Genomic DNA, 24985 nt, shown 5'->3' with positions numbered 1-24985 from the left:
TAAGGCGAAGCATAAGGTTTCCAAGGCAAAGCAAAACAAAGCATAATCATGGTAGGGAACGAGGAGTGACAAATACAAGGAACCAGCCACGAACAGAGACACCAAACCAACTAATATACTGGGGAAAGACAAAGGCAGGTAATGAAGGGAACTGAGAACAGGTACGACAAGAAGGCAGGGAAGTAGAAGGAACAAGTGAAACAAATACAAAGGCTGAGGAAGAGTGAAGGACTAATAAACAGTAAACAGAAAACACAAACTAAGCAAGAGAATAAATCACAGGAGGAAATAAAGAACTAGAATAACTATGAACTAAAGTAAACAGAGAAACTAGAGGGGAACATAAAAACAATAACCTAAGAAATAAACCAAGAGCCCATAAGAAGAATCTAAGTTACAAAATAAACAAACCAAATGAAAACAATAACTAAAGCAGGAATAAGAACAAGTACCTAACCATAAATAAACACAGAGCTCCTAAATAAGAATCCAAGGATAAATAATAATAATAATTATAACAATAATAATAATACTACAAAAAATAATAAGAAAGAAACAACAAAAGGAACTAAGAGTTAGAGGAATACAATACATACTAGGAAATGATAGAGGGAGGAGAAGGAACTAATAAACATGAAGCCCAACCCAAAATGGAAACAACTAAACAAAAGTTAACACAAAGCCACAAGCAAAGTCCAAAAATGTCATATCCTGACAGATCTGGAACAAACTCCCTCAAAACCTGAGATGTGCAGAAACTGTTGGACTGAAATAATTTTTGTTCACTGCAGCTTTTGATCAAAGATTCTGATTAATGTCCTGTTTGAAACGTTTGTTTCTTTTATGCTTATGCTTTATTAATTTCTTTCCTGTGATGTCCTGTAAAACACTTTGGACTGCCTTGCATTTTATGAGTTGTTCTCAAGATGTTAGGTTGGTTCAGTGATAGTTTAAAGAACGTTCTTGCTTGTTAAGTGAATATGTATCATGATATTGACTTTAGGTTTGACACTAACATTAATGCATCACATTAATGTGGACATTGTGTAAGTATTTAAATTCCTTTGTTTTTTCTAATTTATTGTAGTTACCTATTTAGATTAAAATGCTTCAACCATTAAATAACATTCCTTATCACCTTTATTTGGATTTTGAGCAACTGTTTTGTAAAAAGTAGAGGATGGAGAGGATCAGTTTCTTCAGCCATAATAGGATTCGTCTCACTAACAAGCTCTGGTTTTGATGTTGAGTTGATTTTTACATTTTTAGCCACCTTACCTCCACTCAGTGGCACAGTTTCTTCGCAACCTGTGTCCACCCAACTTCCAAGCACCTCAACAGCACAAGCTGTTAAAATCCCAGAGGCTCCCAGCATACCTACACTCACCTCTTCATCCACCAACTTATCTTCTTCAGTTCAGTCAAACCATTCATCCAACGTGTCTGGTAACGTATTCAGCTTTGGTCTGCAGTTTTATGACAATTGTGGTTCTTTTTGAATGGTAAAATTATTTGTTAGATAAGAACCATACAAGGTAAGACACTTGGTCGTGGATTATTTCAACCTGATGGTGACCTCAGCATGCTCTCAAACCTGCAGCCATTACCTCACCTGCAAGCACCTCACCTGCAAGCACCTTAAATGAGACTACATTCTCTTCAGCCACCATTCAATCATCTCTTCAGGCAGGCACCTCACCCCCAAGCACTCAGTCAACCACAACAATGGCTGCCACCACAGGTTGGAACTTTAAATCTTTAATTTGGGAAGAGTTTGTAAAGGATTAGGCTTTAGGGGACAGACTTTAGGTCTGCTGAGATCCAAGCAGCACAGACCAGGTAACTGTAAAAATAACATGGTTTAAAAATGTAATTTAGTTTTGAATTTGTTTTAATTTATCACTCTTGTTTTTCAACAGCTGAAGCAGATCCAAAGTGTGAGTATTAGATCTGAGGTTATGAACATTTGTTTATTAAATTTGCCCTTTTTTTTATTAACAAAGAAGTTACAAATTACTTTTACTTTTATCTTTCATGCTAACAGTTTGAGATAAAAACTCCTGAAGTTTGGTTTTATTTAACCTAAAATGTTAAACTGTTGCTGTGCAGGTTCTTACAGAGTTGAAACGGTCCAGTTTGGTCTCCTGATGAAGATAACATATTTTACTCCTCATAACTACACCATAGAGGTTGCTGAGAAGGAAGGTCGATTTAAAAGGAGATCCACTGTTTCTTTCTCCAATGAAAACTCAACTCATGAAATCAAACCTCTGAAGCCGTGCACCGAATATGAGCTAATCGTCACTCTGATTCCCACTAATGGTACAGAAATAACCTGTAACAAAACTGATAATAAAACAACAATAACAACAACTGGAATGAGTGAGTAAAATATTAAATATTCTCATATCTTATTTTATTTAATGAAGTAAGACTGAAACAAATATTATTTGTATTTCAGGTGAACAAGACATTAAAAAAGCCTCCTGTCCTTCTGGATATTTGTGCTACCAAAGTGGTTGGAACATCAGCTCTTTAGTATCAAAACACAACAAGGTTTCAGCTGCAGAGTTCATCAATGGATCGTATCGTTTCAAACCTGCTTATGAGGACATTTGCACTGATTTTGTTTTGAAGTTCCCTGATAAAAACTGCAACATTTCCTTCAACTCCTCTGAATATATTCCTGTTGGTATGTACAAAACATATTAATAATGAAATCTCTCTTCTGTGGATGTGATTTTAGTTACAATCATTTGTCATTTTTTATCTCCAGATTTCATTGATCCAAATGACATAAATCAGACTGCACCCACTGAACTTCCTGCAAAGATAGAAACAAAGTTTCCTTCAAACTGTAAAAATCTCAGTGTTGAGTACAAATGTTCAGGTGAGTAAAAACTACAGCTGTCAGAAACACAGATTCTTACTAAAAGATATATTTAAAGTGATCAGAAATATGTTATTGTGTCATAATGTTTAACACGTTCTATCTGTAAATTAGTTCAGAATATTTATTTTCTCTAAATGTGTCAAAATGTTAGGAATAAAGCTAACAGCTGATCAGTGCTGATCTCAGAACAAAAGGTCCTGCAGAAATGATTTCATCTTTGTGTTTCTTCAGGAAAGGACAATAACTCTGTTGAACCTTCTGACATGAAGCCGTTCACAGACTACAGCTGTACTGGTCACATCAAGAACAACGGTGTCTTCATAAATAAGACCACTCCACCTGTCCAGTTCAACATTAACTGTGGTGTGTTGATATTTACCGAACCTCAGTGAAAAGAAGAAGAACAAAGTTATCATACGAACACAGTTTGGAGTGAAAAACATGATCAGCAACTGGATTAATTGTTGCTTCTTATTTGCTTCCAACAGATTTTACAATAAGAAACCTGAAGGCCAATTCAACCAATACTTCCATTGAGCTGAACTGGAAAACAACCAGTGATAAATGTCAAGGTGTTCTCCACAGTCTGACGAACCTCTCTTATAGCTGCAGCTGTCAAGACAAGAAATGTAAGTAAAATAATTAGATTTGATCTTCTCTAATATATTTACATCAAAGAACATTTAACACATTTAAATTAGCATAACTATGTTAAATAAACACTAACTAATATATCTATCAATTTTATTTCTGAGCATAAATTAAAGTCCGAGATCAGTGAAAAACCCTAAGCTGTGAAATTTTCCTAAAAGTCACTTTATTGAAGCAGCTCTGTGACATGTGGAGGAAATGTTCTCTTTATTTAATGTTTAACTTCAGATAAAGACCAAACTCTTCATTAACGTTTTAACCTTTATCCTTAAAGTCAGTCATTTTACATCTCTTTATAATAACCTGCTGTTGTTAAATCAATCATCAAATTATGCTACAGCTAAAGAAAGGATGATGAATGTTTCTGAAGGAAGAAGGTGTGAAATAAAAAACCTTAAACCATACGAGGATTACATCTGTGAAGTCCGTCCCATCTATGGTGATCGACGTGATTTCAAAGGGGAAACATTTAAAGAGAAGACCCAGCCTGGAAGTAAGTTACCAAGAAAATATCTCTGGTGAGAAATTAATGCAGTCTACAAATACCAACTGCTTCAATAATAATTAAATTTGTTTGATGGTTTTTACATTTAGTTTGACCGAAGGAACATTCATGTTTTCTCCTAATAAGTTTAAAGAAACACAACTATTAACAATTCTTAAACAATTTATGTATTTTTATATTCAAGAAAACAATGTAAATCTCTTATAATTAGTTATTATTTTCAATCAGCCTGAATTTCATTGCAGTGCAGTTTATTATTATTTTTTTTAAAGTCATAATTCTTTTCTTCAGTTTTTCCTACAAGTAAAAAAGTCTTATATTGTTTTTGGGATTGTTTTTAAAACCCAAAATGGACAAAAAAATAAAAGAAATGCTGATACTAATGTATAAATTAATTTACCTATGAGGTTGTCTAAATTTACAGCATTATTAGACTTTGGTTCCAACATCACATGTTTTGGGTCATCCTTCACCGCCGTGGAGAGAAGAAAGTTAGTTTTGGCCCAGAAATCTTTTTGATGTTTTATACCAGAGAGTCACACCAGGTTTAGCATAAATAATAATAAAATATCAATGTTTAGAAATTAACTTTTTTAAGGGGAACAAAAATATAAGCTTGCAATTACAATCTTAATAATTATTTATTTATTAGATTGCAAATCTCACATTAGAAACATTAGTAAATATCTGTCTGCATTACAGGGTAATTAAAAGGTTTAAATAGATTAAATATTTTTACTCAGAGTTTCTGCTTAATTGTTGGTAAATTACAAAAGTAATAAACTTTAAAAAACATTTTTTATGTGTGGTTTGCTCCTCAGATGTTTGTAGGAAACATAAGCTTTAACTCTCCATGTCTGTGTGTCCTAATATGTGTCCTCTCTCTTCCTCTTACAGTACCAGAACCTCCAACAGGTCTTCAGGTGTCACTTCCAGAGAACAACGTGATCAAAGTGAAATGTGAACAACCTCTTCATTTAAATGGACCAAAGACAAACTACTTTGTACAACTTCTTAATGTTGCTGGCAGCCAGCAGAATAAGACAAGCTGTGATTTTGAATTGAAGGATCTGAACTACTTAACATCCTACACAGTGAAGGTTTGTGTAAACCTGTTGGTTTAATGAGGAATTCACAGTTTTTGCCCTCTCATTTTTCCAGTGAATGATATGTTTCCTAATCAGAAACATTCTGTAATTATAGGTGGTAATCTTCAACGGACGCTTTAACAGCACACCTGTGACACGTTCAGCTGTCACTCATTGTATGTGGCATTTCATTTCATTTAACATTTTATTCTATATAATTTCACTCTCCAAATGCATATCTACACATTTTATCTTAAATGCTTCAACTATTTAATCATATTTTTCAGATAACGACAAAGCTCTTATTGGATTTCTGGTCGTTCTCATCATCATCACCTCTGTGGCTCTTCTTTTGGTCCTCTACAAGATCTTTGTTCTGAGACGCAGAAAATCCCAGTAAGGATGCTTCTTTTTCCCAGCAGTCAGGCAGCCTCTGCTCTTTGTTTAGTTGTGACTGCTTTGTATTTTAAAACACACTTTTATATGTTTATACAGCAAACTACTCTTTTTCACTTAATGTTATATTTACTGATCATTTTGTTTTCTTTGAAAAATAATGTTAAATCATCTTCATTTTTCTTTATTCTGTCCAAAATTGAGTATCATTGACATTTTGAAACATGAAACATGTCTTCACTCTTTTCTTTGCAGAGATTTGGGCGAACGCATATCGCTAATTAACCAAGGTAGTGGTTATTTATATGTTGTGTTTATTAGGATGTATTTTAATTTCTCTTTTACTATTTATTTTAAACTGTGTTTAATCCATCCATTGTATTTAGGTAATATGTAAGTGCAGAAAGGTTCACATGCATCTAATATGCCTGTCATGTGTAAAAGCTGCTGTCACATGCTGCTTAGCAAGTTACTTCTCGCCACAATGGCACTGTAATATTTTTGTCTTTCTTCATACTTAATGATCACCTGACCATCTGGGGATGAGATTTCAGTGCTCTATGAACAATCCATGAGTCCCCAAAAGTGGTTAAATTAGTTGAATTAATCAGAGAATAGGTCCACCTCCCCTGCCATGTTAGCCACTTTAAGCATTTAGCATTGAGAGGTGAGTGAATCTTTATCAGAGTGGACAGAGCATCTGCATAGCGTAGCGTGAGTTACTGTTATGGTACTTTTGGGTCATTACTCGTTCGTTCGTTCGTCGTCTTCCGCTTATCCAGGACCGGGTCGCGGGGGCAGCAGACTCAGCAGAGACGCCCAGACGTCCCTCTCTCCAGACACCTCCTCCAGCTCCTCCAGGGGGAGCCCAAGGCGTTCCCAGGCCAGCCAAGAGACATAGTCCCTCCAGCGTGTCCTGGGCCGTCCCCTGGGCCTCCTCCCGGTGGAACGTGCCTGGAACACCTCCCGATGAAGGCGTCCAGGAGGCATCCGGTATAGATGCCCGAGCCACCTCAACTGGCTCCTCTCAATGTGGAGGAGCAGCGGCTCTACTCCGAGCTCCTCCTGGATGGCCGAGCTCCTCACCCTATCTCTAAGGGAGTGCCCGGCCACCCTACGGAGGAAGCTCATTTCAGCCGCTTGTATCCGTGATCTCGTTCTTTCGGTCATGACCCAAAGTTCATGGCCATAGGTGAGGGTAGGAACGTAGACCGACCGGTAAATTGAGAGCTTTGCTTTTCGGCTCAGCTCTCTCTTCACCACAATGGACCGGCACAGCGCCCCCATTACTGTGGCAGCTGCACCGATCCGTCTGTCGATCTCCCGCTCCATTCTTCCCTCACTTGTGAACAAGACCCAGAGATACTTAAACTCCTCCACTTGAGGCAGGAACTCCCCTCCAACCTGAAGAGGACAAGCCACCCTTTTCCGGTCGAGAACAATGGCCTCGGACTTGGAGGAGCTGATCCTCATCCCAGCCGCTTCACACTCTGCTGCGAACCGCCACTGCGCATGCTGTAGGTCTTGGCTAGAGGGGGCCAGCAGGACCACGTCATCCGCAAAAAGAAGAGACGAAATCCACTGGTCCCCAAACCAGACCCCCTCCGGCCCTTGGCTGCGTCTAGAAATCTTGTCCATAAAAGTTATGAACAGGACCGGCGACAAAGGGCAGCCCTGCCGGAGTCCAACATGCACTGGGAACAGGTCCGACTTAGTGCCGGCAATGCGGACCAAACTCCTGCTCCGCTCGTACAGGGACCGGATGGCCCCTAATAAAGGGCCCCCGATTCCATATTCCTGGAGCTCCCCCCACAGGGCATCACAAGGGACACAGTCGAATGCCTTCTCCAGGTCCACAAAACACATGTGAACCGGTTGGGCAAACTCCCATGAACCCTCGAGCACCCTGTAGAGGGTATAGAGCTGGTCCAGTGTTCCACGGCTGGGACGAAAACCACACTGTTCCTCCTGAAGCCGAGGTTCAACTATCGGTCGGACTCTCCTCTCCAATACCCTGGCGTAGGCCTTACCAGGGAGGCTGAGGAGTGTGATACCCCTGTAGTTGGAACACACCCTCCGGTCCCCTTTCTTATAAAGGGGGACCACCACCCCAGTCTGCCAGTCCAGAGGCACTGTCCCCGACCGCCACGCAATGTTGAAGAGGCGTGTCAACCATGACAGCCCTACAACATCCAGAGACTTGAGGTACTCAGGGCGGATCTCATCCACCCCCGAAGCCTTGCCACCGCGGAGCTTTTTAACCACCTCGGTGACTTCAGCCTGGGTGATGAAAGAGTCCAACCCCGAGTCCCCAGCCTCTGTTTCCACCACGGAATGCGTGATGGCAGGATTGAGGAGATCCTCGAAGTACTCCTTCCACCGCCCGATAATGTCCTCAGTCGAGGTCAGCAGTCTCCCGCCCCCACTATAAACAGTGTTGGCAAAGCACTGCTTCCCCCTCCTGAGGCGCCGGACGGTTTGCCAGAATCGCTTCGAGGCCAACCGGTAATCCTTCTCCATGGCCTCACCGAACTCTTCCCAGGCCCGAGTTTTTGCCTCTGCCACAGCCCGGGCCGCAGCACGCTTGGCCTCACGGTACCCGTCAGCCGCCTCAGGAGTCCCACAAGCCAACCACAGCCGATAGGACTCCTTCTTCAGCTTAACAGCATCCCTTACTGCCGGTGTCCACCACCGGGTTCTGGGATTGCCGCCACGACAGGCACCGCAGACCTTACGGCCGCAGCTATGGGCAGCAGCATCAACAATAGATGCAGAGAACATGGTCCACTCGGACTCTATGTCTCCAACATCCCCCGGGATCTGGTCGAAGCTCTCCCGGAGGTGGGAGTTGAATACATCCCTGGCCGAGGGCTCCGCCAGGCGTTCCCAGCAGACCCTCACTATGCACTTGGGCCTGCCGAGTCTGTCCGGCTTTCTCCTCCTCCAGCGGATCCAACTCACCACCAGGTGATGATCAGTGGACAGCTCAGCCCCTCTCTTCACCCGAGTGTCCAAAACATGTGGCCGAAGGTCTGATGATACGACAACAAAGTCGATCATCGACCTCCTGCCTAGGGTGTCCTGGTGCCAAGTGCACTGATGGACAACCTTATGTTTGAACATGGTGTTCGTTATGGACAATCCGTGACTAGCACAGAAGTCCAATAACAAAACACCACTCGGATTCAGATCGGGGAGGCCATTCCTCCCGATCACGCCTCTCCAGGTGTCACTGTCGTTCCCCACATGGGCGTTGAAGTCCCCCAGCAGAATAATGGAGTCCCCGGGAGGGGCACTATCCAGCACCCCCGACAGGGACGCCAAGAAGGCAGGGTACTCTGCACTACCACTCGGCCCGTAGGCTGAAATGATAGTCAGAGACCTCTCCCCAACCCGAAGGCGCAGGGATACAACCCTCTCATCCACTGGGGTAAACCCCAACACAAGACGGCTGAGCTGGGGGGCAACAAGCAAACCCACACCAGCCCGCCGCCTCTCCCCGTGGGCCACTCCAGAGTAGAAGAGAGTCCAACCCCTCTCAAGGAGATGGGTTCCAGAGCCCACGCTGTGCGTGGAGGCGAGCCCGACTATTTCTAGTCGATATCTCTCGACCTCCCGCACAAGCTCAGACTCCTTCCCACCCAGCGAGGTGACATTCCACGTCCCTAGAGCCAGCCTAAGCATCCGGGGATCGGGCCGTTGAGGTCTCCACCTTCGTCCGCCACCCAATCCTCTTTGCACCGGTCCCTCACGGTTCCCCCTGCAGGTGGTGGGCCCACTGGGGGATGGCCTCGCGTCTCTCGTTCGGGCTTGGCCCGGCCGGGTCCCGCGAGGAGCAACCCGGCCACCAGGCGCTCTCCGACGAGTCCCGACCCCAGGCCTGGCTCCAGGGTGGGACCCCGGCTCCGCCATACCGGGCGACGTCACGTGCCTCGATATTGTGTTCTTCATGAGGGGTTCTTGAACCATTCTTTGTCTGACCCATCACCTAGAACCTGTTTGCCATGGGAGACCCTACCAGGGGCATTTAGGCCCCAGACAACATAGCCTGTAGGATGTACTTTTGGGTCATTACTGCAGAATTTAAGTAACATTAATGTAAATTTAAATCAGCTCCATTTACTTTCAACATGTAAACAATATACATAGCCACAACGTGAGTCATTTGACTTACATATTTACATTTGATGTGGTTTCTATGACCCTCGTTGTAAATTAACATTTTTTATTAATATATTTGACATATTCTGTCATCTACATTTACCCCAAGAAATTGGTTTTGATTTACCCTTTCAGTATCAACCCCAAACAGGGTATCACCAGGGGTAAGGGTTAATAATATCCCTCCAACCTTCAGACTTTTACCACTTTTTAACCCACTAATGCTTCATTTCAATTCTCAGTAGAGCATGTAGTATGTCAGGAAGTACTTCAACGATAGAAATGTATTTTAAATAATTATTCTGATTTGGACATGGTCAAACAGGACTTTCAGTCCATACTAATAATTAGTTTTAATAATAATGTTTGCTGAGGCGTGAGAATATTGTTCCTAACTAAAACTCTTTTCTTTGACCTGTGTGTCATGCAGAAAGTCATTAATGAAATAAATGTATAAATAGTTTGTCTTAGTTTGTATGTATGAATGAATTTTTAATCCAGTTAAAAATAGCACTGTAAGCAAACACACTAATAAATGTTTGTATAATTTAAATCACTAATGAACTAAAGCTATTTAGCAGCTACTAACTAAACATGATGAGTCTCAGATTAGAAGTTGCTAAATTTTCTGTGTTTATGTGTCTCATATTTTCGGTGTAGCTGATGAAGAGAGTTTGATCCCCGTTGAACCGATTGCAGCAGAAGTCCTGCTGGAAACCTACAAAAGGAAGCTCGCTGATGAAGGGAGGCTTTTCCTGGCCGAGTTTCAGGTATCTTTTTTATAAATTATTTCTAGAATATCTATTATTCATTTAATGAACGAAGGACCCAAAAGTCAGCTGAAGTGTGAATGTTGAAGCTTTGAGTATTTGTTTATTCTTAAAACTTGTTTTTGTTTGCAGAGCATTCCCAGAATTTTCTCAAAAAACACAGTGAAAGAAGCAAAGAAGGGCTGCAACGCCCCCAAGAACCGCTACGTGGACATCCTGCCATGTGAGTGAGAGCAATAAGGCGACGCCTGCGAGCAAGTTCTAAGCAAGATGTGCTGCTGCTTCACACGTGATCCTTCTCACACGCTGCCAAAATATATGGTTACATTGCACATGTTGCACTCTTCCATAACATCAGATAATAAATACATCAATACATTAATTAAATCACTATTTAAAATAGAACCAATTTTAAAGCACATCACTAACAAGGTTTCCAAGTTGAAAACCACAATTAAAGTGAAGTTACATAAAACAGTCCCATCTTCTTATGATTAGAGCAAAACTGAAGGAATCCATGCAACCATAAACAACATATGTTCCTCCAGCGTCTGAGTACACTATTAGAGAACTAAACTGGTTAACTGGTAAACTGGAATTAGTTATGTGGGTAGCATTGCTTTCTGCAGGACAGGTTCATTTCATGCTCTGTGTTCATTAATGATTAACTGATACAGGAAGGAAGGAAAGAGTGAATGTTTGTACCTGCTTACAGAGAAAAGCTCTGCACTTTCATCCTTCAGTTTAGTAAGACATACTCAGAGTGCAGAGCATGGGAGGGATCTGTTAAAATACAGACTGCTTGTCTGAGGATTGTCTGTTTAAACAGTTCTTGAGCGGAGAAGCTGTTGTAATCGTAATCTTCCCTGTTTTATCAATCAAAGTTAAACTCTGAGCTTTTGCCTTTACAGTTAAGGTACCAAACAAGCATGCTGTGCCGTACCTTAAAATTGACTCAGTTGGCTCAAAATAATCAGAATATTGTGAAGATCAAAAGCTACATGAGTCCACAACAGATTCCAACAGGACTTTGATATATCTTTGTGCTAAACTTGAACCTGAAACTCCACCTTAAAGATTGCATGCAGACGTATCAGATACTCTCCTTTTGTTATATGTTGGTGCTCTGAACTAAAATCTACTCCATGATGCATTTGGTTTTTATTTTTTGTGCTCTCATTTAGATGATTATAATCGGGTCCCACTGGCCACAGGAAACGGAGAGGCAGGATGTGACTATATTAACGCCAGTTTCATTGATGTAGGTTAAAACCTCAAACACAGTTAAGCCCAAATATGTTCATACACCTGGCAGATTTAGATTTAAAGTTATCTTTTAATTTTACCAACATATTTCTTCTAAATAAAAGTGAAATTAGGGTTTTGGAGTGGCTGAGCCAAAGTCCTGACTTGAATCGGATTGAACCCATGGAGGAACTAAAGATTAGGGTGATGGTAAGGAGGTCTTCTGGCCTCCAAGTGTTGGAGTTTATCACCAAAGATGCTGTAGTGCTAGTAAATGTTTTTCTTTTGAGAAGAGAAAAAATCATTTTTAACATGACATTTTTTAATAAACTGTCAATAAAAGACCTCCAGCAGATTTAATTTTAAATCTAAATTTCTATGAATAATTTTGGGCTTAACTAATACACCATTAAAATTTTGGAAGATAAATCGAAAGACCACCTTTTTACATCATTCAACAAGATGTTTTCCTGGTTTTATGACTACAATGTTCTTCCTGCAGGGGTACAAGGAACCCAAAAAATACATTGCAGCTCAAGGTAAAGTCACATTTTCCATTTTTAAGCCACAAATGCCCACACAGTACAACATGTCTTATTTTGTATATTTGCTGGTGTTGTAGGACCAAAGGACGAAACTGTGAGTGACTTCTGGAGGATGATCTGGGAGCAGCAGTCCTCTATTATTGTCATGGTGACTCGCTGTGAAGAAGGGAACAGGGTGAGAACCTCAGTCTTAATACCTTTCTTAACCAATGTTTGTGCAATTAAAGCAAAAGGATTCTGAACAGATTCTTAAAATTGTTCCTGAAATCTTTAATGTTAAGAAAAATAATAAATGATTATGACAAGTTTTAGTTTTTTGCAGGATGTTTATACTTTGTTTGTATAAAGCAGCTATAATGTTTTTGGTTTAAATGTGTCATAACTTGCTCTACATGCTCTAACTTGTCGTTTTACAGATCAAGTGTGCCCAGTACTGGCCTTCTCCTGAACGAGACACTGAGATCTATGAGGAGTTCATTGTGAAGCTGACATCAGAAGACCATTGCCCAGATTACACCATACGCCATCTGAGCCTGACTAATGTGAGTCGGTGTTTAGACGCTAATATAAGAATGATACTTAAGACATTCTCTGCAGGCCACATGCAGAAATGTGTAGAGCTGTTCATACAGCTGGTAATCTGTGAGTGTTGAGTCTATGTTTGTGTGATGGCCTGCAGAAGAGAGACAAGAACTCTGAGAGGGAAGTGACTCACATCCAGTTCATGAGCTGGCCTGACCACGGTGTCCCAGGAGAGCCGCACCTCCTCCTGAAACTGAGGCGACGCGTCAATGCTTTCAAGAACTTCTTCAGCGGCCCCATTGTTGTTCACTGCAGGCATGTAAAACATCCAAAGAAACTGCCATTTAAAACTTTTTTATTGTTTAAATATGTTTCCAACATTTATACAGTCTTTTCCTCCTTTTCCCAGCTGATTCAATTATTGCTTAGTTTGCTTAATTTTGTCACTCCCAAAGGCCATTTAATAGTGTTACTGTTTATACTGCAGAAGGCTGCGGCCAATGATCTCATCTCATCTCTTGTCTTTACTTTTAATTCTCCAGAACACCTTTACACAAAGTGGAGTATTTAAATGGGGCAAAATTAAACAGACAATATAACCTTCTGTTCTGTGTAGTGCTGGGGTCGGCAGGACCGGTACCTACATCGGCATCGATGCCATGATGGAGGGCCTGGAAGCAGAGAGCAGGGTGGACATTTACGGATATGTTGCCCAACTCCGAAGACAAAGATGCCTCATGGTCCAAGTGGAGGTAGGACCAGTAAATAGTGTCCAATCAACCTGTCATAAAGCACATTTAAAACCGAACTGACCAAAGGGTTGGGCATAATTACAGCACAACATAAATTATGACGGCAATGAAATCAGATTGAAGCAGAAAAGGAGAATATTAGATTTAAACGTGAGAAAAAAGCATTCAAAAGCATTTGGAAACCAAGAGGAATATATTATACACACAAGCAACTAATCTATGACATTAATTATACATTCAGGACTCTATCAAGGAATAACATTTTATATAAAATATCTACATACTAGATGAGACCTTGAAAAAATCAGTCATTTTCAATGCCGCTTCTTCCATAGTGGGTTGTGGGGAAGCTGGTGCCTATCTCCAGTAGTTAATGGGCGGCAGGTTTGTGTGTTGCCCTGCGATGGGCAGGGCAACACACAATTTACCCTAACAGGCATGTCTTTGGACTGTGGGAGGAAGCCGGAGTACCCGGTGAGAACCCACGCATGCACGGGGAGAACATGCAAACTCCATGCAGAAAGACCCCCAGGCGGGAGTCGAATCCAGGACCTTCTTGCCGCAAGGCAACAGTGCTACCAACTGTGCAGCCCTACCTTGAAAAAGTATTAACACTAATTTTCAACATTTTGTCACAATACAACGACACCTTTAAATGGGTATTTTTGAGGGATTTAAGTAGTAGCAAATGTTTTTTGCAAATAAAAAAAAGACAAAAGAAATTTGTGACATGCTCATATGTGTACCCCTAAAAACAAATCCAATGCAAAAATTACTTTCAAAAGTTTGCTAAATTAGTGATCTAAATGGTAAAATGGTAGGAAGATAGATGAAGCTACACTTAAGCCTAAAATTATTCATAAACCTGGAAAATTAACATTTAACGTTATTTTTATTTATACAAGCAGTTGTTTTCTAATTGGAAATGACACACAGAGCTACCAAAAGATTGTAATAACATGTACAAGGCTTGTCCATTGTTTCTTTATTTTTATTTAACATACAAATAGACAAATTAAAGCAAACAAATGATCTAAAATCATTCATACTCCTCTCAGGAAATCGAAGGCCTTTATTTGTCATAGCAGCAACCAAATGCTTCTCATAATTGCTGACAAACTTCTGCATGTCTCCACTGTTATCTTTCACCATCTATCTTTGGTAATAAGCTCCAAGTCTCTGAGATAAGAAGGCCCCATTGCCATCACCCTAATCTTTAGCTACCTCCACAGATGCGACTTGAGTCGCGACCCTGGGTGCGCTGCTCCAAACATTAATATCTTTGTCGGTGAACTATTTTCAAACCACTTCAGCTGTGTGCGATAAGTCATTATTATGTGAAAAGATTCTATGGTACCCAATAACAAGGTTCACTGCAGGCTGCCAGATGCTGTTGTTGGGAATCTTTATGTAGTATTTCTATGTCCATAACTTTGTGTCATCTGACCACAACACAACACCAGAGGTTTTATCTCTTGCCTGAATAAGATTTTAAAAAGGCTAAATTGGCTTTTGCAAGCTACACCCTGAGAAGCAGCTTCCTCCTTGTCTGCAGCCATGAAGTCCAGTAGTATGCAGAGTCTGCCTTGAGATATTTCTCATGGTCCACTGTCTTTGGTGGTGATGCTTGGTTTCTTTTTCATGTCTCGTACCAACAGGCTTGCCGGTGCAGGTGTAACATTTGTTAAACTTTGTAATGTTAAGGTTGAAGACGTTTAGATAGAGCCTTGTATTCTATCCTCAGTTGTGAGCAGCCACAATGTGCAACCACAGGCTCTCACTGAGTTATTTTGTTTTAGCCACAAACCAACTGCAGAGAGCTGCTATTTTTCACCTGTTGAGTTGACGAAAACCGCTCTTCTTAGTTTAACTGGGTAATTAGGCTGCATTAGAAGAGTATCGACTATTTAAAATGGAGTAGATCCTTGAATTTTCCCACAGTCGCTCAGTATTTGCAGTGGCTATAAAAAGGCTGCAAAAAATGTAAGACTGGTGGTTGGTTTGCCGTCTAGTAGGACAATGACTCTAAGCATACAGTCCGGAATGGTTAAGAACAAAGCATATTAATGCATTAGAATGGCCCAGTCAAAGTCCAGACCTAAATCTGAAGTTGAAACAACAGCTGTTTCCACTGTGCCGATCTATCAAAGCTTATCAAGGACAAGCAAGCTCGGGTGTCTCATTAAAACTCTGTTAAATGATGAAAACAAAGTAGAAATTATATAGTGAGCCTGAATATTATTTTTGTTAAGTTTTCTGTTGCTGATTTTTAGGTTTAAATGTATGGTTTTTTTTGAAAATTATTTGAAAGACCTCCATTTTTTGTTATAACAAAAGCAGATTTATCATTTATGTAGATTTTCTATTTATTTAGATTACATATTCACTTTAGTTTAATTTGAGCTGAAAAAACTAAAATGCATAACTAAATGTTCAAGTTAAAGAGATGAAATAAAATGGTTTTCATTTAATAATCATTTGTTGTACATACTATCTTTAATTTGCCCTATGAACTACTTTGTGTTGGTTTATCATATAAAATCTCAATAAACTACTTGGAAAAAGGTCAAGAGAGGTAAAAACTTTTTCAAAGCACTATAAATGTCATCTCTTCCATCATTATCTGACCTAATATTTAAATTTTGTAAGAAAGTGAGACGATTATAGATCTGACATGGGGGCGTCAGCCATTTTACGGTTTGATGGTGTGTTTAAAAGTGAAACCAGCAATGCAAAGGGAAAAAATATTAAAATCTGGTGAATCAATCAATGCCTTGCTTGTTGTCTGTTATTTGTGGGTTGATGTGAGTACATGTGCCATCATGCAGGCCCAGTACATCCTGATCCACCAGGCCCTGCTAGAGTACAACCAGTTTGGAGAAACAGAGGTCACTCTGTCAGAGCTGCACAGCACACTGAGCACGCTCAAACAGAAAAACTCAGACAGCGAACCCACCCTAATGGAAGAAGAGTTTGAGGTATGTGTTTTTCTGGTTATTTCTAAAATATGTATTTATCTAAAAATATTTCCATAATCTTATTTAACAATTTTTGTCCACTTGAACCTCAACATGCCATTTGGACTTGTCTTATTTTTTTCTTATGCGGTGTTAGGGACCAACTGTAGATGGTAAACATTTTAGTTAAAAAATCATTTTCGTTGAAAAACATTTAAAATCTTTGTGTTGCATTTCAGCGACTCCCCTCCTTTAACAACTGGAGGACCTTTAACACAGGCATCACAGAAGAGAACAAGAAAAAGAACCGCTCTTCATCTATCATCCCATGTGAGTAGCTGCATCCTAATAAATGTGAATATCATCAGAAAAGTGTATTTGTTTCCGTAATTCAAATAAAAAAAAGGGAAGCCAATGTTAAACAGATTTCAAACACATTGATATACAGGTCCTTCTCAAAATATTAGCATATTGTGATAAAGTTCATTATTTTCCATAATGTCATGATGAAAATTTAACATTCATACATTTTAGATTCATTGCACACTAACTGAAATATTTCAGGTCTTTTATTGTCTTAATACGGATGATTTTGGCATACAGCTCATGAAAACCCAAAATTCCTATCTCACAAAATTAGCATATTTCATCCAACCAATAAAAGAAAAGTGTTTTTAATACAAAAAACATCAACCTTCAAATAATCATGTACAGTTATGCACTCAATACTTGGTCGGGAATCCTTTGGCAGGAATGACTGCTTCAATGCGGCGTGGCATGGAGGCAATCAGCCTGTGGCACTGCTGAGGTCTTATGGAGGCCCAGGATGCTTCGATAGCGGCCTTTAGCTCATCCAGAGTGTTGGGTCTTGAGTCTCTCAACGTTCTCTTCACAATATCCCACAGATTCTCTATGGGGTTCAGGTCAGGAGAGTTGGCAGGCCAATTGAGCACAGTGATACCATGGTCAGTAAACCATTTACCAGTGGTTTTGGCACTGTGAGCAGGTGCCAGGTCGTGCTGAAAAATGAAATCTTCATCTCCATAAAGCTTTTCAGCAGATGGAAGCATGAAGTGCTCCAAAATCTCCTGATAGCTAGCTGCATTGACCCTGCCCTTGATAAAACACAGTGGACCAACACCAGCAGCTGACACGGCACCCCAGACCATCACTGACTGTGGGTACTTGACACTGGACTTCTGGCATTTTGGCATTTCCTTCTCCCCAGTCTTCCTCCAGACTCTGGCACCTTGATTTCCGAATGACATGCAGAATTTGCTTTCATCCGAAAAAGTACTTTGGACCACTGAGCAACAGTCCAGTGCTGCTTCTCTGTAGCCCAGGTCAGGCGCTTCTGCCGCTGTTTCTGGTTCAAAAGTGGCTTGACCTGGGGAATGCAGCACCTGTAGCCCATTTCCTGCACACGCCTGTGCACAGGGGCTCTGGATGTTTCTACTCCAGACTCAGTCCACTGCTTCCGCAGGTCCCCCAAGGTCTGGAATCGGCCCTTCTCCACAATCTTCCTCAGGGTCCGGTCACCTCTTCTCGTTGTGCAGCGTTTTCTGCCACACTTTTTCCTTCCCACAGACTTCCCACTGAGGTGCCTTGATACAGCACTCTGGGAACAGCCTATTTGTTCAGAAATTTATTTGTGTGTCTTACCTTCTTGCTTGAGGGTGTCAATAGTGGCCTTCTGGACAGCAGTCAGGTCGGCAGTCTTACCCATGATTGGGGTTTTGAGTGATGAACCAGGCTGGGAGTTTTAAAGGCCTCAGGAATCTTTTGCAGGTGTTTAGAGTTAACTCGTTGATTCAGATGATTAGGTTCATAGCTCGTTTAGAGACCCTTTTAATGATATGCTAATTTTGTGAGATAGGAATTTTGGGTTTTCATGAGCTGTATGCCAAAATCATCCGTATTAAGACAATAAAAGACCTGAAATATTTCAGTTAGTGTGCAATGAATCTAAAATATATGAATGTTAAATTTTCATCATTACATTATGGAAAATAATGAACTTTATCACAATATGCTAATATTTTGAGAAGGACCTGTATTTTAAAAATGTACATTTCTTTTAATTCTGATCAGCTTACAGCTAATGAAAAACACGAAAGGTTGTTTCTCTGAATATGTTATTATGACACAAGACTGAAAAAGAGATATTTTTAACACAGAAATGTTATTATAATGTCTACACAATCAGGTAGACATTAGCGGACTTGACAGTGGTCCAACAGACAGTCACTGACGCCCTCTACATGGATGGCAAGGCACACAAAGTCCTTGCTAAAGAAGACGACTTTTCAGAGAGCTGTATACAAGCATATTAATGGAACGTTGAGTGGAAGGAATAAGTGTGGTAGAAAGAATATGGACAAGCAACTGGGATAATTGCAGCCTTGAGGGCCTTGTGAATCAAAGTCCAGTCTGGTGTTCTGGGAAGATTCACAAGAGGTGGATTGCAGCTGGAGTCAGAGCTTCATCAGCTGCCAAACACAGACAAGAACGTGGGCTCCACTTCTGAAACAGAGACAACACCAGAAGAGACGACCTGAGATAAGGAGCATTAAGGTTTCAGAGTCTGGAAAAATAGTGGAGAGGCATAAAATCCAAGCTGTTTGAGGTCCAGTGTGAAGTTTCTACAGTCAGGGATGATCTGAGGAGCCATGTTGTCTGCTGGTGTTGGTCCACTATGTTTTTTAAAGTCCAAAGTCAGAGCACCAGGAAACTTTAGAAGATGTCATCGTTAATGACCTTTATGAAGATACTGAATAATTCTCCAGCATGATTTGGCTCCCACTCACTCTTTGAGTAATTAATCTATATATAATGTACTGACATACAGTACCAGCAAATCTGTCTCTGTTGTGGTTCATCAAAATGTTCTGTTTTTATTTGTTTCAAATATTTTTCTAAACCTCTGATCGTCAGATGACTACAACCGAGTGTTACTGAAGATAGACGAAGACCAGAGTCAGGACAGCGAGGCTGATGACGATGACCAGGAGGAATCATCAGATGAAGAAGATGAAGACTCCACTAAATACATTAATGCCTCTCACATTAATGTATGCTACTATGTTCTGCTTATTGGCTTTTCATACATATATTCCACACAAAATGAGTGTTTTCTTAGATTAAAGCAGGTCTGATTATTATAATTCTTGCAACTGTTTGAACTGAACCGTTAACATGTTATCTTGCAGGGTTACTGGGGACCACGTTCCCTGATCGCAGCCCAGGATCCACTACCAGACACCTTCGCTGACTTCTGGTTGATGGTTTCCCAGAAGAAGGTATCTACTATAGTCATGCTTTCAGAACACAAAGAGGTAAGCACAATGTATCCCTTATCATTTGATACTTACACATGTTCATAGAGTTTTTATAAATTAAATAAATAAATTATCATGTTTTCTTTGGTCTCCTTTTCTTGACAGGGTGGTGAACCTATTTACTGGAATAAAGAGAAGGAGACATTTGGAGATTTTGAGGTAGACGTTTCAAGTACAGAAATTACTCCAGCTTTCATCACCCGCAACATGGGGGTCCGATATGTCAAGGTAACACCAGAGCTTGCCCTTCTGATTGTCACTTTTTTATATTCATCAGCATTACCCAGTAATTTTTCCGGGACGTTTGACATTGCTGGCCTAATCGAAACAAAACAACTGTTATGTTAACAGCGAAAAGAGAATCGGCAAGTGAAACATTTCCAGTTCCTGAAATGGGAAGGCACAGATCTGCCAGAGAACCCTCAGGATCTCATAGATATGATCAAGGAAGTAAAACGCAACTGTGTCGGCAGCAAATCCCAGAGGATGCCCATAGTTGTCCACTGCAAGTAAGACAAACTCCAGGAAACTATCCTTTGTTCAGTAATTGAAATCAATTTTAACAATCACACATATTTAAATATTCATTCATGTATCATCATATATACAGCTTTTACTTTTCTATTTTAGCCTTAAAGTTCACGATAGTTATAAATTTCCATGTCTGAAATCGTGAAACATATATAAAAAGTGAAACAAAGTACAAGGCTGCAGAGTACTCAAACCTTGCATATTAATAACACAATCACCACCTGAGTCTAAATTTGTCTCCTAGTTAGATTTGAGTTCATATAGTGAAGATTTTGGCAAACATCTGGCAGCATTTAGATTAGACATTTTCATTTCTGCCTCAGTTCAGAACAGCACTGTTTGTATGATACTTTATATATGCAGGTCTCACTTTTTTCCTCTGTACTTTATTCTGAGGGTTTAACTGGACTACAGCAATGTAACTGTGGTAAATGTAATGTGAATATTAAAACAGAGGATACACCACACAAACTTCACAAGTCTGTCTTCAGTTATTTTAATAATTACATGTTTGGTTCTAAAAGCCTTACCTCAAGCTAATGCTGCACATGGTGGAGAGGGAGCCAGTTTTGTTTATCATTTATTTGTGCATCATTTTAAGTGAATCAGAGTGAATCACAATGAATCGCAAAATACTAGAGAGGTTTACACCCAGGGTTAGGGAACATCTTGTAAGTCAGTAAACATAACTATAAGATAGCTCCAACTTGAATGAAGTATAATGAAATAGCAAGAACTGCAGCTATATTGTGTCATTATTTGAACTTCTTTTCGTTTGTGTGCTTCATCACCTCAGCGACGGATCAACCCGTTCGGGAATCTTCTGTGCACTGTGGAACCTGCTGGACAGTGCAGAAACTGAGAAGCTGGTTGATGTTTTCCAAGTGGTCAAAACGCTACGCAAAGAGAGGAAGAAGATGATCTCCAGCCCTGTAATAAAAAGCAACACACACATTTCACACTAAGTTTTCAACAACAACAAAAACAACAATAATAGAAATAATGCTAATTAACTGATGCTTGTATATATATATATATATATATATATATATACTACCAATAATGATAATTAAAGTAAAGTTTTAAATTAAAAAAAAGATAAATATTATAATAATAATAAACGCTGACGCTCTAACAACAATTTTATTTGTTAATTCGAATGTTTGCTAAAGTAGTTTGTGGGTGGAAGTATTACTTGTTTGACTGAGCATTAGTTTCTTCAAATTCATGACATTCATGAAATTCTGACATATGATTTTGCAAATAATATAGCGATAATTAACTAATGGAAAATAATCTATTTTAAGAAAACTTATGGAAAATTCAATGCAGCGAACAGAGATAGTATTTTCCACCATTACCAATATTAATCTTGTCTCTAAGCTAAAGATTTCTGATCAAAGGTATATATTGACTTTGGATGTATTGTTAAAACAGAACATTCCCAGCTTCTAAAAATGTCTTGGTAAGCCTTTGCATTAATAGAACCATCACCTAAAGATAAACAAAGTGAACATTTTAATTGTATTATGTAATAAAAGGATAGTTTGTCCATTTTGATTGTGTTTTACAGCATTCCACATCTGTTTTGTTAAAATAAGATAATCAACATTACTTTTTTACTATTTGTTGATGCAATGGATTAACTTTAAACCTGTTTAACTGTCATAATGGCACAATAGTGACTCCTGATATGATTCTTCTTATGAAAACTTCAGCAGCATTAAAATGTCTTCTGCGTCCCTTTAAAATAAATTTCTATCACTAACAGGAGCAGTACCAGTTCCTTTACAAGGCTCTAGAGGGCGCCTTCCCAGTCCAGAACGGGGAAGTGAAACCAGTAAAGAGTTCAGCCTCCGACAGCGTTCAGATTGTTAATGAAACCCAAGCAGCAGCAGAAGCAAAAAAGAAACCAGCTGAAGAGAAGGCTGAGGAGCCACCCAGCACTACCAGCAGCGACCGGCAGGCGGAGAGCACTCCTCTGGTGGCTGAAAGCGGAACGGAAAAGAAGGAAGCGGGGCCTGCAAAAGAATCCAGCGCCCTCACAGAGTCCACTCAGGAGGAAACCAGCAATGGTCCCACAGTCACTGTGGAGGTCTGAGATGATGGAGGGATCTATTCATCCTGAGCTGTTTATGCTTTAGTTTATTGCTTTTATAAAAATTATATTATGAATGTATAAACATTGTAAAGATTTAACTCAGTATGAGTCTCAGTGGAAATTAGAAATAATTAGATTGAATAGTGCTGTTTACTTTCAAAACCTGTTTTTAATTTTTGTAAGTTATAAAGATTCTAAGTAAAAGGTTATTTTCCCTGTTGACAAAGTTACTAGAACTGCTGTCATCAAACTATGGATCACAAACATACTGTATTGTAAAAGTCAGCCAATAGATGAAGATTAAATACACAGTGGGTTAGTTATTTTGTTTGGTACTCTGTATGTGCTGGGTTGAATTTAGTTTGTATTTTTGTTTTTTTCGCTAATTGCTGTTCACACACACCGCAGTCCACATTTACATATTGTATATCTGATATGTAATAATAATTTAGCTGTTAAAATTTAAAATTCATTGTGTACTGCTTTATTTCCTTCCTGAAATAAAATTAAAATGTTTTATTTATGCAGACCTGCCTTAAGTATTCATAAATTCAAAAACGATATTTCTCAAAGTGACGTTATTTCCAGTTCGGTGCTGTACTGGAAAAATTGTGTAATATTCTCTCTGCCAGCAGAAATAAACAATATTTTATTAAAATCCTTTGAGTGTCATGTGGTGAAGAATAGCTCTAAATTATGTACTTGTGCTTGAAAAGTTATTGTTTACAGCCATAAAATCATCTGAAACTAATCATTACATATGATTGCATCATAAACAAACCTTGAGATTTTGGCCTTTAATCTCCAGCGACTGTTTGAATTCTACATACTCTGTTTAACCGGCTACATTTTATGATTGAGATAAAAATAAACGCTTAGTTCAGCGCATATTAAGCATATTTCTCAAAACAGTGTTCTTTTATGACTTTTAAATTGTTATACTTTTATTTGGTTTATATTAAAGCCATCTGCATTGAACTCTCTTACATGAGCCAAAAACAAGGGATCATGATGTTTTATTTCCTTAGAAATAGTTCAGAAGACAGTTTTTATTGCAGCCACAGCTATTCCACATTTCCTCTGTCATTTTCCACCCCTGCCTCAGTACATAAGGTCCTGCTTTTACATTGTTCATTGCTGGATTCTTCCGTAACTCTTTTAAACTGCCCGTTATTCTGTCTGTGCTCCATGCCTTGTTGACCCTGTTCTACATCTGTAGGCTTTCTGTTTTACTAAATCTGCACCATACTCATTCCAAGTTCCTGTCTGCATATTGGTCCTACAGCCAACCAACAAAACCTAAAAGTTTTTGCTTTCTTTGTTGCAACTAAATGTATCAAATAATAATTCAACCTGGAAAGACTCACATAATGGAGAAACAAGAAGAAGACGGTTAAAGAGTTTATTAATGAAAGATTATTTCTTTGGCGCTCGGACCCCTTAGGAAGACATGAACGCTGAGGATGAAATGAGTTTGAATAAACATTTTATGATTATGATTAGGTACGTCTTCCCCCCTGGGATCCGATCCTGGTGGTGGCGTAGGCCTTGGTATGGAAGGAGTTGGGAGCCTATGGTGGAGAAGGGGTGGAGGAGGGTCAAAGCTCTGCAGAAGACCGGTGTCTTCCATGCAGATGCGCTTTAAAAGTGATGCCCTGGGAGATGATTGGCCGAGGAAGAGAGCGGACCTGCCATTGATTGGAGCAGCCAGTGAGGAGTGATTGGACGAGACGGGCTGGTGAGTCCTCCATGTTGAATTTTCGTTTAAACTCCATAACAAATTTCAACGTCACACAGAGAAAACCCAACTAAAAACAAAATGCAGTTTTAAATTGTAATTTCATTTATTAAGCGGAAAAGCTATGGTCAGATGGTCTCTTGAGGGATCTCCTCCCAGACCTGGACTAAAGCGGACCAGTACATAGCTTCATTGTCTTCATCTTGCAGGAACTGCTGACACACTCCAGCCACATGAGGTCTAGCATTGTCCTGCATTAGGTGGAACCCAGGGCCAACCGTACCAGCATATGGTCTCACAAGGGGTCTGAGGATCTCATCTTGGTACCTAATGGCAGTCAGGCTACCTCTGGCGAGCACATGGAGGGCCATGCGGCCCTCCAAAGAAATGCCACCCCACAACATTACTGACCCACTGCCAAACCGGTCATGCTGAAAGATGTTGCAGGCAGCAGATCGCTCTCCACGGTGTCTCCAGACTCTGTCACGTCTGTCACATGTGCTCAGTGTGAACCTGCTTTCATCTGTGAAGAGCACAGGGTGCCAGTGGTGAATTTGCCAACCCTGCTGTTCTCTGGCAAATGCCAAGCGTCCTGCACGGTGTTGGGCTGTGAGCACAACCCCCATTTGTGGACGTCGAGCCCTCATACCATCCTCATAGAGTCGGTTTCTAACCGTTTGTGCAGACACATGCACATTTGTGGCCTGCTGGAGGTCCTTCTGCAGGGCTCTGGCAGTGCTCCTCCTGTTCCTCCTTGCACAAAGGCGGAGGTAGCGGTCCTGCTGCTGGGTT

The 24985-nt window shown here is 40.2% G+C and overlaps 1 protein-coding gene across 5 annotated transcripts in view; it reads left to right on the top strand.

Moving 5' to 3' along the window:
- ptprc (protein tyrosine phosphatase receptor type C) overlaps nucleotides 1–23116 on the top strand; it is a 28535-nt gene extending 5419 nt beyond the window's left edge. For 2 of the 5 annotated variants that reach the window (XM_047375284.1, XM_047375283.1), the window contains 27 exons: nucleotides 1920–1937; nucleotides 2110–2382; nucleotides 2462–2692; nucleotides 2777–2890; nucleotides 3125–3256; nucleotides 3382–3522; nucleotides 3885–4037; nucleotides 4947–5149; nucleotides 5253–5313; nucleotides 5425–5533; nucleotides 5789–5823; nucleotides 10355–10464; nucleotides 10597–10687; nucleotides 11649–11725; nucleotides 12212–12248; nucleotides 12332–12429; nucleotides 12671–12796; nucleotides 12934–13091; nucleotides 13393–13528; nucleotides 16357–16506; nucleotides 16725–16815; nucleotides 19420–19556; nucleotides 19695–19820; nucleotides 19929–20051; nucleotides 20175–20332; nucleotides 21151–21286; nucleotides 22126–23116. In XM_047375284.1, coding sequence (XP_047231240.1) covers nucleotides 1920–1937; nucleotides 2110–2382; nucleotides 2462–2692; nucleotides 2777–2890; nucleotides 3125–3256; nucleotides 3382–3522; nucleotides 3885–4037; nucleotides 4947–5149; nucleotides 5253–5313; nucleotides 5425–5533; nucleotides 5789–5823; nucleotides 10355–10464; nucleotides 10597–10687; nucleotides 11649–11725; nucleotides 12212–12248; nucleotides 12332–12429; nucleotides 12671–12796; nucleotides 12934–13091; nucleotides 13393–13528; nucleotides 16357–16506; nucleotides 16725–16815; nucleotides 19420–19556; nucleotides 19695–19820; nucleotides 19929–20051; nucleotides 20175–20332; nucleotides 21151–21286; nucleotides 22126–22455 — 3554 coding nt within the window. In that variant the 3' untranslated portion in view covers nucleotides 22456–23116. Of the gene's footprint in view, nucleotides 1–1018; nucleotides 1047–1269; nucleotides 1447–1600; nucleotides 1742–1919; nucleotides 1938–2109; nucleotides 2383–2461; nucleotides 2693–2776; nucleotides 2891–3124; nucleotides 3257–3381; nucleotides 3523–3884; nucleotides 4038–4946; nucleotides 5150–5252; nucleotides 5314–5424; nucleotides 5534–5788; nucleotides 5824–10354; nucleotides 10465–10596; nucleotides 10688–11648; nucleotides 11726–12211; nucleotides 12249–12331; nucleotides 12430–12670; nucleotides 12797–12933; nucleotides 13092–13392; nucleotides 13529–16356; nucleotides 16507–16724; nucleotides 16816–19419; nucleotides 19557–19694; nucleotides 19821–19928; nucleotides 20052–20174; nucleotides 20333–21150; nucleotides 21287–22125 lie in introns of those variants that run through there. The other 3 variants (XM_047375281.1, XM_047375280.1, XM_047375282.1) reach the window with 3 other exon arrangements.
- Nucleotides 23117–24985: the final 1869 nt, after the last annotated feature.

Source organism: Girardinichthys multiradiatus, chromosome 9, assembly GCF_021462225.1.
Source record: "Girardinichthys multiradiatus isolate DD_20200921_A chromosome 9, DD_fGirMul_XY1, whole genome shotgun sequence".
NCBI lineage: Eukaryota > Metazoa > Chordata > Actinopteri > Cyprinodontiformes > Goodeidae > Girardinichthys > Girardinichthys multiradiatus.
This window is presented reverse-complemented; position numbering and strand designations above follow the sequence as displayed.